The 15,070-nt window shown below is 38.4% G+C and overlaps 1 protein-coding gene across 3 annotated transcripts in view; it reads right to left on the bottom strand.

The window, feature by feature from the left end:
- Positions 1–10,669: 10,669 nt before the first annotated feature.
- LOC141007170 (gamma-aminobutyric acid receptor subunit beta-2) overlaps positions 10,670–15,070 on the bottom strand; it is a 66,155-nt gene continuing 61,754 nt past the window's right edge. The window contains exons 8-10 of one of the 3 annotated variants that reach the window (XM_073479521.1): positions 12,615–12,859; positions 11,488–11,628; positions 10,670–11,059 (exon numbers count right to left, since the gene is read on the bottom strand). In XM_073479521.1, the coding sequence (XP_073335622.1) occupies positions 10,670–11,059; positions 11,488–11,628; positions 12,615–12,859 (776 nt within the window). The remainder of the gene's footprint in view (positions 11,060–11,487; positions 11,629–12,614; positions 12,860–15,070) is intronic. The other 2 variants (XM_073479522.1, XM_073479523.1) reach the window with 2 other exon arrangements.

The following is a 15,070-nucleotide window of genomic DNA, read 5'->3' as shown; positions in this document are numbered from 1 at the left end:
TATTGGACCTCAAGATAACTATATGTACCTTTTAGGGCCAAAAAGGTACATATATGTACCATTGTTTCTATATGTACATCCCTTTTAAAAAGGTCAATTGTTGTCCCCTTAAATTAAGGTACAAAATGGCCACCAGAGGTAGACTGGGCTCTGTACAAACCCCAACGGTACAAATAAGTACCCAATGTAAAGGATTCAACAGCTGTACCTTAGAGGATACTGCCCCAGTGACAAGTCCATGTATCCTTAACCCTTGTGTGGTGTTCATATTTTTGTTATTCAGCCAGTGTTCGTGGGTCTGGTGGACCCGCTGCATTTTTGGGTTTTTAATTCAACACAATCAAACAATTTTATGTTAAAATACTCAACAGATGTTTACTTCATCCCAATTACAAGCAATATAAACAGCATATATGGTTAATATTTGCCCTTTACCTTTGTTAGATCACATATATGAAGTGCTACTCGTTTTAAATAAAGATTGGTTCCCGCAAGACAGAGGGTAAAATGTGCGGGAATGTGAGAGCAGACGGTGTTGGTGCTTGAATTTTGCAACAATGTTGTAACCTTGTGCGAGAACGGCAGGGGCAGAAACACAACACACACACACACACTCACAGACACACACATGCGCGCCCTGGGTCCAGTGGACCCAAACATCCTGTATGTAATGTAAATGTGTAGGGGGGTGTACAGTGTGTGGCCATTGAAAATGTGTTCTGATATATGTTCTTCATAGAAAATGAACCAAGGCCAATGATTCTGAGTTTGAAAAAATAATGAATTGTGTCATTTTTCTTTTGATAAAAAATGAAAACGGGTCCCACAGACCCAAACACCATACAAGGGTTAAATGTACAAACACAAACCTTCTTTTCTGACAGTGTAGCCAATCACAGCATTGAATGAAAAGAGGTCAAAGTTTTCCACCAGCAGTAAATGGACGGCAGAAGAAAGAGCATCAAGAACATTCACAGAGACTGGAACAAAAACAAGGTTTTTACGACCATGATGTTATGATGTGAGCAATGTTCCATACTCAGGTCATGTGATGCACTCGAATTCTCTAACAACAGAGCAAAACACCATGCACTGAATTCTGTAGAAAATGTAGTAAGAGAACCTTGACTTCTTCTTTCTCTTCTGTTAAACTGTGTTTGTATAATTAGAACTGGATACAACGTCAGTAGCCTGGCCGTAATGAAAGCTGCTCAGTGGTGAAAAACACAACATTTCAGAAAACCTGACAACATTGTGTCATGTCGTGTTGTCAACAAAAACATGACTGAAATGTTTTCTGAAATGTTGTCGTGTTTTACCCTCAGGGCTACCATACTTTCCAAATGTTATCTGACCATTCTGACAGTGAAATGATTCATTTTGTGGGTGTGGTGACCCTCCCAAAAAAAATGTACCCACTGTCATACAGCTGCTTCTTTTATGATTTACATTTATGGTATGAAGTATATGCAGTAGGTGACTTCATAGTTGAGGTTTGGCCATTATGTAAAATTGGCTTCAAAGCCTGGTGGTCTTCCTGGGGGCTTGGTTACTTCTGTCATCGCAATTATACTGTCAGTGGTACCGTTTAAGAAAAAACCTGTCAGGAAACAGTGTTTGAGCAAAGACTAAAAGAAGTAAAGACAGCAAAAGACTTGAAGAGGCTTCAAACAACGTACATGTGACTGCAGGGAAGTATTTGTCCTTAGATGTTCAGCCATTTAAAACACTGTTACTAGACTAACCCACTGGTTCTGTTGCTGCCTTCCTTGTGTATCCGCATTGGAGTCCTTTCAAGCTACCGTGGCTAAGGCCGCCACAGTGGAGGGTACAATACTAATTACTCAGTTGTACTGTGTCAGAGAGTTGGAAGCGCAAGTCTTACAGTGCCAAACATGATTCATACAAGTCATTTGCACAAGTGGAAAGCTGGCTTTTGAATGCGCAAATACACACACAAACAGACACCTCAACACGCTCGAGGAACACTTCCTGTGTCTCATGTTTCCCTCGGAGGTGAGTCACCCTTTACAATAATGCCGGTATGATATCTTGGCTGAACATACCGCTTCCCTTTGTCAGTTTAATCTGAAACACTGGATGATTTATAAAAATGATGACGTGGGTTACGCAAAGACACACACGCAGGCTGTGGGTGATGACCAAAAAGGGTGTTGTGGGTGAAAAATGAAAAGGAGAATTTTGCATGGGACTCTAATGTCTTTGTTGCACTGCCAGGCCTCCCTACAGTTCTGTGTCATGACTCATGTCCTCCTATCCAGAGCCACCAGAGCTCTATTTCTACACCGCCGCGGCTCGGTTACAAATCTCAGCTTCACACTGTGCTTGTATGAAAAAGACAATGCAAAATTGAAAAGATCTCGGTTGCCATGGGAGGCAGATTTCTTTTGATTAAGCTGGCGTACATTGTGCAATGCAATTTGAGCACACGCATAATGAGCTGGAGATGGCACAAAATCTTCCACTGGAAATTCCACTACTTTGCTCAAGGGCACTGAAGTTTTTTTTTTGTTTGGTAGCGTCTCAGAACTCCATCAGATATTGTAGAGTGTGCAATCAAGTGGTGCTGTTTTCCTATCAGCAGTCCCTTGTGACAGCTGTCTTCCTGAAAACCACATTCTCTCATTAAGAGAGCAGTCAGCATCAGGATTTGAACCAAGCACAATCTGGGCATGCCTGTCTGCCTCCCCCCACCACAAGACCACCAAAGTACTGATCACACTTGGCACTTTTTGGAGCCAAAGCAATCTCAGTTTGCTTCTACTTGTCATATTGGCCACCTACAGTTTTAGCATGTGTAACACAGTGAAATGCTTTTCATCTTGGAAGTATGTATAGTTAACCCATGGTATACAGGTCTTTTCTCAATGGTTTATTGATTACATTGTACTGAAGACATTGGTTCAGTTTAGTCCGTGCCAATACTAAGACAGCCATGGAACTATCACTGAAACTACTTGGATATGGATATGTCTAAATTGCGCCTATAAATGCACATGAGATGGCATTAAAGGCTTGATTAAACAGCATTTTATTCTGAAAAAAAATTGTTTAGATCATTTGGCTACAATATCCCTAAGATTATAAAAGTAAAGCTCAAGTAAAGCTCTGTACCTAGTGTACAGAAAAAAGAAAACAGACCTTAACGTGCTGTTACTACATCATCATTTTTTTAGCGCTGTCTCAATTTAGCCAAAGGCCCCAAAAGCGTGACAAACAGGGAGTAGAATTAACAAAAGGTACCTTTGATAAATTTACCGGAGGTGGAAGCAGAAGCCATCAGTGGCAGAGCAACAGAAATGAACTAAAGTCAGCTGGGAAGTCCAGGTAGAAAGTCCAACGATGAGCAATCCAAACAGGAGTAATCCAGTGAAAACAAGGTGAAATCCAAAAGGCAACCAAGGTAAACTTGGAGCAGGCAGGAACCTGGAACAAAATACAAACACCGGGGAGAACTCAGGGCTAGGGGAACTGATGAGGAATACGCAGACAAACTGACAACAAGAGAGGGAACACACATGGACTCAGTACACAAAGATTAGTTAACTGATGAAAAAGGCAGGAAACCAGGAAGTTAAAAGCGAAACATGATGAGGAGAGTGAACATACTACATTTGAAAATGCCTCTATATGGTTGATAAAACATGATAAAGTGCCCTCTGACGTCCTTTCTGCATGCTGTTGCCCCACTGCATACAGTTGGTGCCTTTTTATTTTTTCCACCCCTGCCCCTCAAGCATCCTGTGTCCACCACATTAAAGGGTGCCGAGGGAACAACATCCTTGCCTTGCTGATATGTGTTTTTTTTTTACAGTACTTTATATTCACATATTTATATATATTTGTTTGATGAGAGTGCCTTAAGTCACCAACTCAAGAGCCCCTTTCTGGATGCAAGAGAAAGTTTCTGTATCAAAGGTAAAGTGGGCAAAAATAGAAAAGAGGCTATTTTGAGTGGAAATAAGTTGTAAATAATTGCTGCTCAATCTTGAGATCTTGAAAAAGGCAGCTGCATTCTGACAGATTTCATGGAACAGACTGAATGGCCTCTTGGCTCAACACTGTAGACCGACTATTTAGCCCTTGGCAGTCATCTTTGCTGTATGTGCTATACAAAGGCAAGAACTGCTATCAGTTATATCTGAATATTTGGAGTACAGTCAATTTTACCAATATAGAAAAAATACTAAAACTAAAACTGCCTTGATGCATTGGATGTGTGAAACAGGAGCAGAGAGGTAGTAAATTTACTTTTTCCATCTTTTCCATTAAGTTACCGCATTTGAATTGCTTCCGCGCATAGTGAACATATTTTATGATATCTTATAAAAATGTCTTTATAAACTACCTCCCATTCAACTATATCACCAGACAGAATGTTAAGAGACAACTCTGCAAAAATTTGTTCAATGAAACATTTTTTTCCCCGTCTGTGGTATCACTGTAAGGGGTAACCGCAGTATGGTTACAGTAAGTGAAAGATGATGGTCATGGCAAATAAGCTATGATTAATATTAGGCAGGTAAATGTGGTTATAGTGAATAAAAAGGAGATTCAAGTCTGCCAGTCAGGCTGCACTCCTGTCCACCGCCGCAACCTCCTCCTCCTCAGTTTGTGTTCTGCACAGGGCACATTGGTTGCTGGCACTGGACATAAATCTCAAGGTGCAACATCGTCTACTATGGGCTTAATTCTCAGGAGAACTGGGCTGTGCATCTTTAAAAGTTCCTTGAAAAATATTTACAGGCCAGCTACAATCGTAGTTACCCCGCTTACTGACACTCGCAGTCAATGTGAAACATGGAAAATGGGTTTGTGGTTTGCTGTAAATATATATATGCTTCTCTCTCCCTGCAAGATGTTTAAGAGCTCTGTTGAGGATCCTGACAGATGATCCAGCACAGAAACAGCTTGGTACTGATACAATAAGTTATGGCTTTTAATAAATTAAGAGGAATTTGCATGCAACTGAATGCAAAAACAAAGATCAGCTTAGAGTTGATCTGCTGCTCTTAAATTGATAACTGTTTTAACTAGTTTGCATGAAGATAAAGCACATTTTTTTTTGTCATGGTCAGACCAGTGGGAATGTGCTGAAATCACCAGACTTCAGCAATAGAGTCATCTCTCACTCCAGATAAGCATAATTTCCCTCAATGTTTAATGTGTGTTACTGACCTCTGTGATGCGAAGCCTTGAAATTGAAATGCAAATGCATGAGCAGTGGTTTGGAAAATTCACACTGCCAGCAAGGGTAACACTGACCTTGCACCTACTGAGCTTTGAAATAAAGTTGTTTGAAACTTCGGCCTTCGGTATTAAATCCACAAATCACTTAGAGTACAACTTATGGAAGAACTGAGCGTAGAAGGTGGTCTGGTATTAAATTACAAAAGTTTTTCCTTTTCATCAAACTAAAAAACTCAGTAGCATACTTATTTACTGGATTCAATTTAGACAAACCCCTAACCTCCTCCTAAAATAGTGGATTTGTGTGAAAAGGAGGAAGAATTAATTCTCAGTTACTCAGCAGCGATTTGAGTTTCAGTGTTCGTACTAGTTGTACAAATAAATACCTTTCTGTCAGCCGAGACTTATTCAAGGGGTTCAGTTAAGACAAACAACAAAAGAATCCTGACTGCTGAAAGGCAAGCAATGTTCTTGCACACTGAACTTGGTTGTAGACCGCTCACAACTTCCCTCGACCAGAAAGAACAAGGGAAGCTAAGAAATCTCAACAGGGGCAAATGGAGCGAGAGAGTTTCTGGCTGATGATCTATTTGGAGGAGGTCTGCAGTGTGTCATGGACAGAATCAGAATGAGAATGACCACAGTGTGCCATTCCCCAGCCGTCTTAAGTTAAGGGCGTCATCACACCCTAATTGCCTGGGAGGGAAATGCCCCAAGCACATATAGGCAATTATAACATTTTATATATTAAAACACGTTGAAAATTGATTTGTTATGCCTGTTGACAGAATATTTTATTTATGGAGTGATATAAAGAGATATCCTAAATTCCGTAGGTAGAAGCCATTGACTCTAATATGTCAATAAAATGAACTTTTCTGTTGATTTTAAGGTCATTTTGTAGACACAGGTTCAAAATGAATTTAGAGCCTGGCTCGATCTGATGTTCACAATCATGTTTCTTGAAAAGTGCATGCAAAGATAGTGCATCATTTGGATATTTAAACATAAAAATTCTAATGTACAAAAAGCAACAAATGTTGAATATAAATGTTCTAACATGCCCAAACAAACTAAAAAATTTAGCACGATTGGTCCCGTCAATCCACAAATACAATTTTGCTCGGTCTCATTTAATTTAGTGTGAAAATAAACACTCAGATTTAGAACTGTATACAATATTTATTGACAATGTATTCATAGGTTTTTCATAGTAAAGACAGACACTGACTTTTACAGGGCTTATCTTTGAGAAAGGGTACAGCTCTTGGTTTCTGGGAATGTTCTCGTGAGTGGCACATACAAGGATTTTTCAAGGTGGAGGGTGTCGAGAGGGTAAGAAGGATTGATGCTCCTTGGAGTGAATTCCAGAGCAGCGGGAGGCTAAGGCTTCTTCTGTGAGTGTGTGCAAACATACACTGTCACCAAGATGTGTCATTTAGGCTTTTAGGATGTCACTCTGTCCTTGCTCTCCAGAGAAGACTCTACTGTCCTGATGAAAACCTTGCATTTTCCAAAAACCTTAACTTTCCAGGAACAAAAAAAACAAACAAACAAAAAAGCAATTTTCAAACTTTGTCCGACCATTTTTTTTTTTTGACTTTTTTTTAAACTTTATATAAGGGATCATGAAAGGATTTTGTAAGCATACATGTCATTTAGTTTTCACAACCCCTAGAGGACAATGTACTCGTTCTGTATAGTATAAATGTGAAAATTGCCAAAATTGGATTTACAAGGTTTTGCCAAAAAACAGTGTTTGCAGCTTCTCTTTTTCTTTTTTTTTTCTTTTTTTACACAGGAGTATAGAAGTATAAAAATATATGAAAGAAAAAAGCGTTGTGAAGTACAAACACATATTCAAAGTGTAGAACTCATGAAGCAGACCTTTCTTGCCAGTTGTCGGTGTGCTTTGGAAACACATTGCTGTCTGGCTGACATACATCCACTACACACTCTCACACTCAAATACACCATATCATACTACATACAGTATCATTGTGGAGATAAGAAAAATTAGTTTTATTGGGTCGGTTGAGAATTGTCTATGACTGAGGTGGATTTAGTACCTTAATGACTTTTAACATATTTAGGTGTTTAGATTCTGCCGATGCTGTAAAAAGGGTGAAAAATGTAAAACTGTTATAGGAATTGTGTTAAACAGAGAAAGCAAACAGATAACAGAGAAAAAAGAATCTTAAACAAGCTCACTAAGGTACTTTTCCTTAAGTACAATTCTTGGGTTTGACGTTGTAGTCTGTGGTGGTTGTGTTGTTAGCAGTGTGAGTTGTGCTGACCTGAGATGGTTGACTTACGGGCTGATACAAAGGCCACATTAGCCTCGTTATCATTTGACCCTTTGTGTTTGTGTGTGTGTGTGTGTGTGTGTGTGTGTATTTGAAAAAGTGGTGTTCATTATATCTAGCTGATCATTGGTACAAGAAATTGTTATAATTTTGCTGACACATTACAGCAAATACATGCTGCAAAAGAATATCAACTACATTCATGTATACATGTTACATTTTGGCAAAACCAAAGAAATGTGCTTTGACAAACAGAGCAAAAAGAAACAAAAAGTGATCAAGTGACACTGTAAAATAACTATTTACATCGATTCACATCAGCCTTTGCATTCTCTTAACATTACAGTATAAATGATCTTGAAAATGTCCTTTTGTCCTCGCTGTTAAAAGCTCATAGGTATTTATTTACAGGAATAACATGTTCCAATTTCTGATTAATAATATACTGATATCTGATATATACATACTTAGATATGTTTTGGGTAAAATGGTCCCAAATTTGAGTTCAACTCACTCATAATCATCTATAGAAAAATTTACAACGCCAATAATGATTTTTTTTTTTACACTTATAAAATAAATTTGTCTGAGATACAGATGTATATGGAAGAGGATTAGAGCCAGTATGAAAAAAAAAGAAATTACTGAATTTTTTAGTTTAAAGTCAGAATTCTGAGAAAAAAGTCAAAACTCTTCCTTTTTTTTCTTTTTTTTCTTTTTCAGTGTGCCGAATCGTCTTCCATAGGTATATTAAAAACAACGAAGAAGAGAAATTTGTTGATATAATCACCAGGACTATCAAAAAGACCCCAAACAAAACATAATAATTTACTCACTATGTTCTCAATATTTAGATCAACACAATGTGAAAATGATTCATTTCCATGAGTAACATGTAAACACCAGTGAGGTGAAAGTCCGAGGTTCAAGCTGAACTGGACTTTATCGTACGTCTATGCACAATATTTAGCCAAAAGTCTACATTTCAGCTGTTGGGCAGTGTTTGTGTAGAATGCATCATTGTGTCATTCTTCAACAGCCGTAACTGTTACTTAAATGCTTCATAGAAAAATGTAAATATCATTAATATCATCATCAATATTTGTAATAATCAGACACACTTGTTATAAATTAACCACAGAAGTATGGTATCTACGCTCATTTGTGAGGTGAATTAAGGACACAAAAAGCAGAAATGAAATGAAACGATAACAAACTGAATATCAAGGAGATACTACTGTACACAGCATGCAGTGAGAAATGACTGTATGTGGCTACATTTTAAGTGAACCGCTAAAATATCATTGTTTAAGGTGTTCACTCACACCTCCACAATCAAAATGAATGGTGTACCAGGAGAAATGATCCTTAGGTGAACTTTAAAGAAGCACGTGAGACAAAGGAGCTAATGCTCCAGTTACTTGTTCTCATTTTCGTGGAATTCCTGAAAGATATTTGGAGATACCTTCACTTCCTTTTCTGTATCAGCTTCATTGTTGGCTTCCTCAGCTTGAATTAGTTTCATACTTTGATGAATGATTTGGTATTGTGTGTGTGTGTGCAGAGAAACAGAGGCCATAACACTAGTGTTCATTCATACGGACAGTGTGGCGAAGTCATTGGGAACGGGATATAACACTCTTGTGTATTACAGCCCTAGTTATATCTTTACATTTGAACTGTAACTGAAACTGAAACATAGTTTGACTTTAGTCGTATTAATAAAGTTCTTCCTAAGAGAGCCCCCATAAGCACCAGGTTTTAGAAGAACTACGTTACAGCCTCTATGGCTTTTTAAGAACTTGTGTGCAAAGTCTTTTATAAAATCTACCTTGTGTACATACAGTCAAAAGCACAGCATCATTAGTAATATTAAATAATTATCTGTAATAAGTTCATTTTGGGTTTACGGCTATGTCCTTTTCAATCTGGAAACAATGTGTAACTAAGAGGTTTCAAACCTAAAATAATCTGGTTCGGGAGGCACACACAATATAAAAACTCATTGGTGACAAAAACAAAAATAATCTTTATAACAAAAATATATTAAAATAATGGTTGCAAATGCTGATATTTGATGATTTTTGTGCTTTTCTGGCCTTTTCATGGACCAATGGAATCCTTGAAGCTTTGCCATATATGTTCCTCTTGAACCATGAAATAATTATTATAGCTAATAAAGTGCCCTTTCAGCATCTGTGAACATTTTTTTAAAAATATGTATCCCAAAATGTGCGAATAGAGAGCTGAAAAGGGAATTTAGTTGGTCGTATTGTCCATATAATAATTGCTACACAGGTGATATTTACAAACAGTTACAGACTGAACTGCTTCTTCTCTCCTTCCCCTGTTCTTTTTGTTCTTTACTCTCTTTGAACAGTTTGACGCTGTGGACAGAACATAATATTGACAATCCAAATTAACTGCATTAGCTGTATGCTTTCTTTACATTATGCTATTTGTGACCTACAACACGATTCTTGAGTGCAATCTGAGTTAAAACCCAGAAGTTTGGAATGATCTTCGTTGACATTATCTAATGCCACTTTATTAAAATAGCTACTAAAATGAGAAAATACTCAGAAATTAAGACAATTTGAAATTGTGAACTTCAGGCCCTTATGCTATTGGTATGAAATTACTTCTACACAACGATAAGTTTTGTATCTTCAACATAATTATTCATACAAAAACCCTGGTTACCCAAACTTGCTTCAGCACTCAGTTGTCTCAGTGAAAGTAAATTGTCATTTTTAATATGCCATTTTGTCAATTTCTGTATAATATATTCTATTTTTGGCAATAAATTATGTATGCTGTAAGTCTAACATGATAAAAACAAACAAAAAAATATGCAAACAAACATTTAAAAAAAATGTCAATATACACAATTCACAAAATAAGTAAAATTTTAAACATTTACACAGGAACAGGCACCTTATATGTTTGTAATCTCTCTTCTATAAGGTTTTCACGTGTTAGCCAGCAAATGTGGTATTCCAAGATATGATGGATCGAGTCCTGAATGTAGATATTCAGTCCAGTGTTACAAGATCACATAAAAAATGAAACAAACCAGATACAAACAAGAAATGAGCAACATATTTTGCTGTTTCTTCTTGCCCTCACTGATGTCCTTTTTTTTTTTTTTTTTAATTGACATAGTAAAGCCAGTAAACAACGTTAAAGAAGGAAAAGACGGTTGGGAAGATCATCCTCGACCATTTGTCAATAGAGTTTACATCAGTCAAGTCTGGGATGTTGATCTTTAGCTGTGAAGCGCGCCTACGTAGTCGGCTCTTCTTTTGAGTCATGTGGCACTCCAGCGTGTTTCGGCCAAAGTTGTGCCTGGCCAGTCCTGCTTTACGGTACTGTAGAGTTGAGCTGTCGTATGTCAGCATGGTATTTCGTGGGTCATTTAGACCAAGAGCCAGCTCCGAAACGCCCATATCGTTCTTGATGTCCAAGGTGCCCAAAAGAATGTTTTCATGCGAGTCCATCTGGCCAAGGAAAAGTTTTTCCAGTGTATTAATATCATGCAACTTTTTTTCCCTAATAAATCACATTTCACTCGAATAAATAACAAATGGAAGTACCAAAGTACCAAAATTCTGTTTGAAAAAGTAATTACATGCAAAAGGGTTTGTTCCAACAAACCCACAGACATCTATGGTATCTAGCTATCGTGTTTTAGCATCTTTCAGCTCATTGTTTTGGTTTAACCAGGTGGCAAATACAACTCCAAATGAATGCTAATGCTACTCCGTGTCTGCTGGGTGTGTAAACAGGCAAATGTTTGATAATCATTCACGATATCAACTTTATAATGCTAACATATTGATAATGATAATATGTTGATGCCGTGTTTACATCTTACTCTGCTGCCCCCAAGTGGCCAAAAAATAAGTATTTTCGGCTGTAAATGTACAGTAGCAGTTTAACTCATTGTAAAAGTAGCGTTTTCAGGTACCTTATTCTTTTGATCGCTAAGTCCAATTGCTGCGTCGTCCACAAAGATTGGTTCCCACATCGAGTCATGGCCATCGAGATCCCTTTGTTTCATTCTTGCATACAGTGTGTCATCTCTGCCCACTACATTACCCACCAGCCACTGCAAGGAAACAGAATCAAAATGGATACTTGAGCAACTGAAAAGGAGGTGGGTAGGTGTGTCTTTTCTCACATCTTAAGTTGCTGATCAAGCTATAAACAACAGGTAGTCTTGACTTGTTTCACTGTACAGTTTATGGGCCCACTTTGGCAATGTGATTGTGTTTTTGGGCTATATAAATAAAATTGATTTGAAATATGATTTGATCTTGGCCTGGATATCTATTATTTGTTATCCAGATGTCTGCTGGCAAAATTGAAAACCCCGAAGTATGGGCAGTTGCCCCGAGAGGCTAAATCATTGTCAGACGATATCTGATATATTCGGAGATTGGCAACGATATACATTTTATGAAATAATGAAGTCCTTGGTTTCACAAATAACTGCAAATTTAATTTTGTTGTATTTCTCTTGAACAACAATTATTATTTTAAGAAGATCTTCTGTACTCAGCTGATATCGGCACATCCATGTGCAGCAATTTGGCATCCCTGCTTGTAAGCATTTGGTTCATGTGAGCTTGGAGCACAGAACGGGAAAGTGAACGCACCTCTTTCAAGACAAAGAGCCAAGTGGCTCAGAGACCTCCTTTTCCCTATGTTTCAGCTGGCAACATGTCACATCCAAACAGGCATAGTACAAGCTTATTAGGCTGGCTTTCCTTGGCACAGTGAAGGCAGGAAACACTGGGTCAACCCTTCATTTGAAGTGGTGACATTTCTTTTCTTTTCAACTAATTATTCCGAGCTCCTTAGACAGCTTAATGAATAATTAAGCTATCATTTCATTGCAAAGTAAAGAAAATATTTGATTCTGGGAATCTAGAGCAAAGAAAACTGCTTCCACTCGGAAATGTGAGAATATCGAAGCTCATCAAAAGTGTGTGCTTGCTTTTTTAAAAAAATATACTGAAATTGGGGGAAATCAGTCCTTTCAATAAACATATGTGTTCCATACACTGCAGAAGCAAGCTTATCTATTCTTACCTTGTTTGGATCCATCCTCATCTTCTCATTGTTGGCAATCGCTGATTTCTCAGCTGCCTTTTTCTGACGCTGAGGACCCCGTCCGAAGAAGATGTAGTTCACCAGCGCGTACTCCAGCAGAGCCATGAAGACGAAGACGAAGCAGCCCATGAGGTACATGTCTATGGCCTTGACATAGGGGATTTTGGGGAGGGTTTCTCTTAAGTGGGTGTTAATGGTAGTCATTGTGAGCACCGTGGTGATACCTGGTGGAGAATACAGAGCATATTCATGAGCACTGACAACTTTACCTCTTACATTTTCTCTTTTTATTAAATAAATAGCAACAATCACCAGAATCCCCTACTTACTTCTCTATTCTCTCTGTATGTGTGACACTTTTAATCCTCCCGACCGCAAGACATCTTTGTGATCAACTTGATGCCATGTCTGCGCTTCATTAAGCCTGTCAGGATCAATGAGAGCGAGGGGCTTACCCCCATGACTTCAAACTTTGCATTTGGGAGACAAGCTAAGAGACGTGCACCTGAAGCGGCGCAGCGATTTGAAATTCAAATGTCAACCTTGGTCTTGTTCATTAGTGGAGAACACCTACTGAGAAAAGTTGTACGACGGTTTTTAAAAAAGCCTCACCCAGCATGCCGTGGGGATAGTTACTGTCAGATTGACTGTGCATATCAATGTGTTGAGATTGCGCTTATTATGAGTGACACGCCAACTCTTGCTAGCAGTTTTTTCATTATTATTATTTTTGTCGTTTTAGCAAAGCGCCGGCACTCGGATGTAGTGTGCTGACAATAGTGTGCGTCTGTGGTATTATCTATATGCAGGATTTACAGATGGTATGAGAGGCTGCTTCTAAAGCTTATATATGTTTCTCTGTGCGTGATTAAATAATTGTGTTCTCGGCTCCTATAGTGCTCACAAATCCTCCCCCACGCACCTGTATATTCTACTTATAAAGCGCACAGAGCTTCATTATTTAAGGCAATTTCTATTGAGAGTCAGTCAACAATTACTAAATTATTATACAGCTGTCACAAAGCTGTCAGGTGACCACCGCTCAAAATAGGATTCAGGCAATTTTCCCAAGCTGCTGCTGCAAGAGCTTAACAATAACAACAACGGATTTCTGCAGCACAGTGGCCATGTGATTCAGCCATTACAGGTCCATTTTAATGCCCAAAACCAGGTCAGAGTAAAGTGGTTCGTGAATCTAGTGTAGATTGGGGAATGACCGAACATTCCCCAACTCTGCTGACCCGCCTCCATTATGGAGCATTACCTTTTTTTTTCTTTTTTTTTCATCAAATCCCATGCATGCCTTCCCCCTGGATCACTAAATGCAGCTCAGTCGTCAATCAGCGAAATTGCCTTGTCGACGAAAGCGAGGGATGGATGAAGCTGGGTGGATGGAGCCGGGTGAAAAGAAGGCAGGGCGGCTTTCGATAAACACAGAGGCTGTGAGATAAACCTCACAGGCTACATGGGGTTTACATAATCGAGGATGACAGGGGGAAATTGTGACTTCCAGAAAAGCACAGGGGCTCTCGAATCAGGAGTGGAAACAAATCACTTAATAATACGTCTGTGGTACACGGCAACATTTGTTCTACTGGGACGGATATTTGACCCTGTTAACACTCACAGTGATTGTAAAAGAAGTGAAACGGTAGCTGTGGATCAGCACAGTGGTATCCTGCTTCTTTCTCTATCATTTATGAATTTATGAAGGAACAAAGTTCAGGATTTAATCATTTATTTAATAAATTCTTAATGAAACTAAAGCAAAAAAAAATCTTTTTGTCTGACTTAAAGGAACAGTTCACCCCAAAATGAAAATTATTATCTACCGGCCCCAATGCAGATAGAAAAAGCAAGAAACATTTTTGGAGATTCTTGCTGTATTCTCCTAAACCACTGGAGAAAACAAACAGTCCCAACCCATGCCAATCGAAAGTTTGGGCAAAGTTTCCTAGCCGACAAATAATTATCCTAAACTGGAGACTTATTTTAAAATGTAAAAGCTCCACACAGCTTGTCCGAAGTAATCCAAGTCTCCGGAAGCCCCAGGATCCTAAAAAATACGTCATTTATACCCTTGACGTGTGGTCAAACTCAGGAGTGCACATCGACACCTTTAGCTTAGAAGCTACAGTAAAGATTCTGGCTTTAAAAATTATGTAAATAACCTTTTTTTTAAAAAAAAACATTTTGGGATCTTTGGGCTACGAGAGACTCGGATTGCACCAGACCAGGTGTATGGAGCCATTTTCATTTTCAGTTTCTTTTTTAATAATTTAAAACATGCCCCCTGCTACCTTGTTGTTTAGGAGAATGTTTTATGGACTACAAAACTTTTCCCAACTTTCGATCAGCATGGGGGTGAGTAGGTAATGACTGAATTTTCATTTTTGGGTGAACTTATCCTTTAATGTGAAATCTTTTTTTTTAGT

Source organism: Pagrus major, chromosome 13 (assembly GCF_040436345.1).
Source record: "Pagrus major chromosome 13, Pma_NU_1.0".
NCBI lineage: Eukaryota > Metazoa > Chordata > Actinopteri > Spariformes > Sparidae > Pagrus > Pagrus major.
The sequence above is the reverse complement of the archived record's forward strand: the minus strand, read 5'-3'. Positions and strand labels throughout refer to the sequence as shown.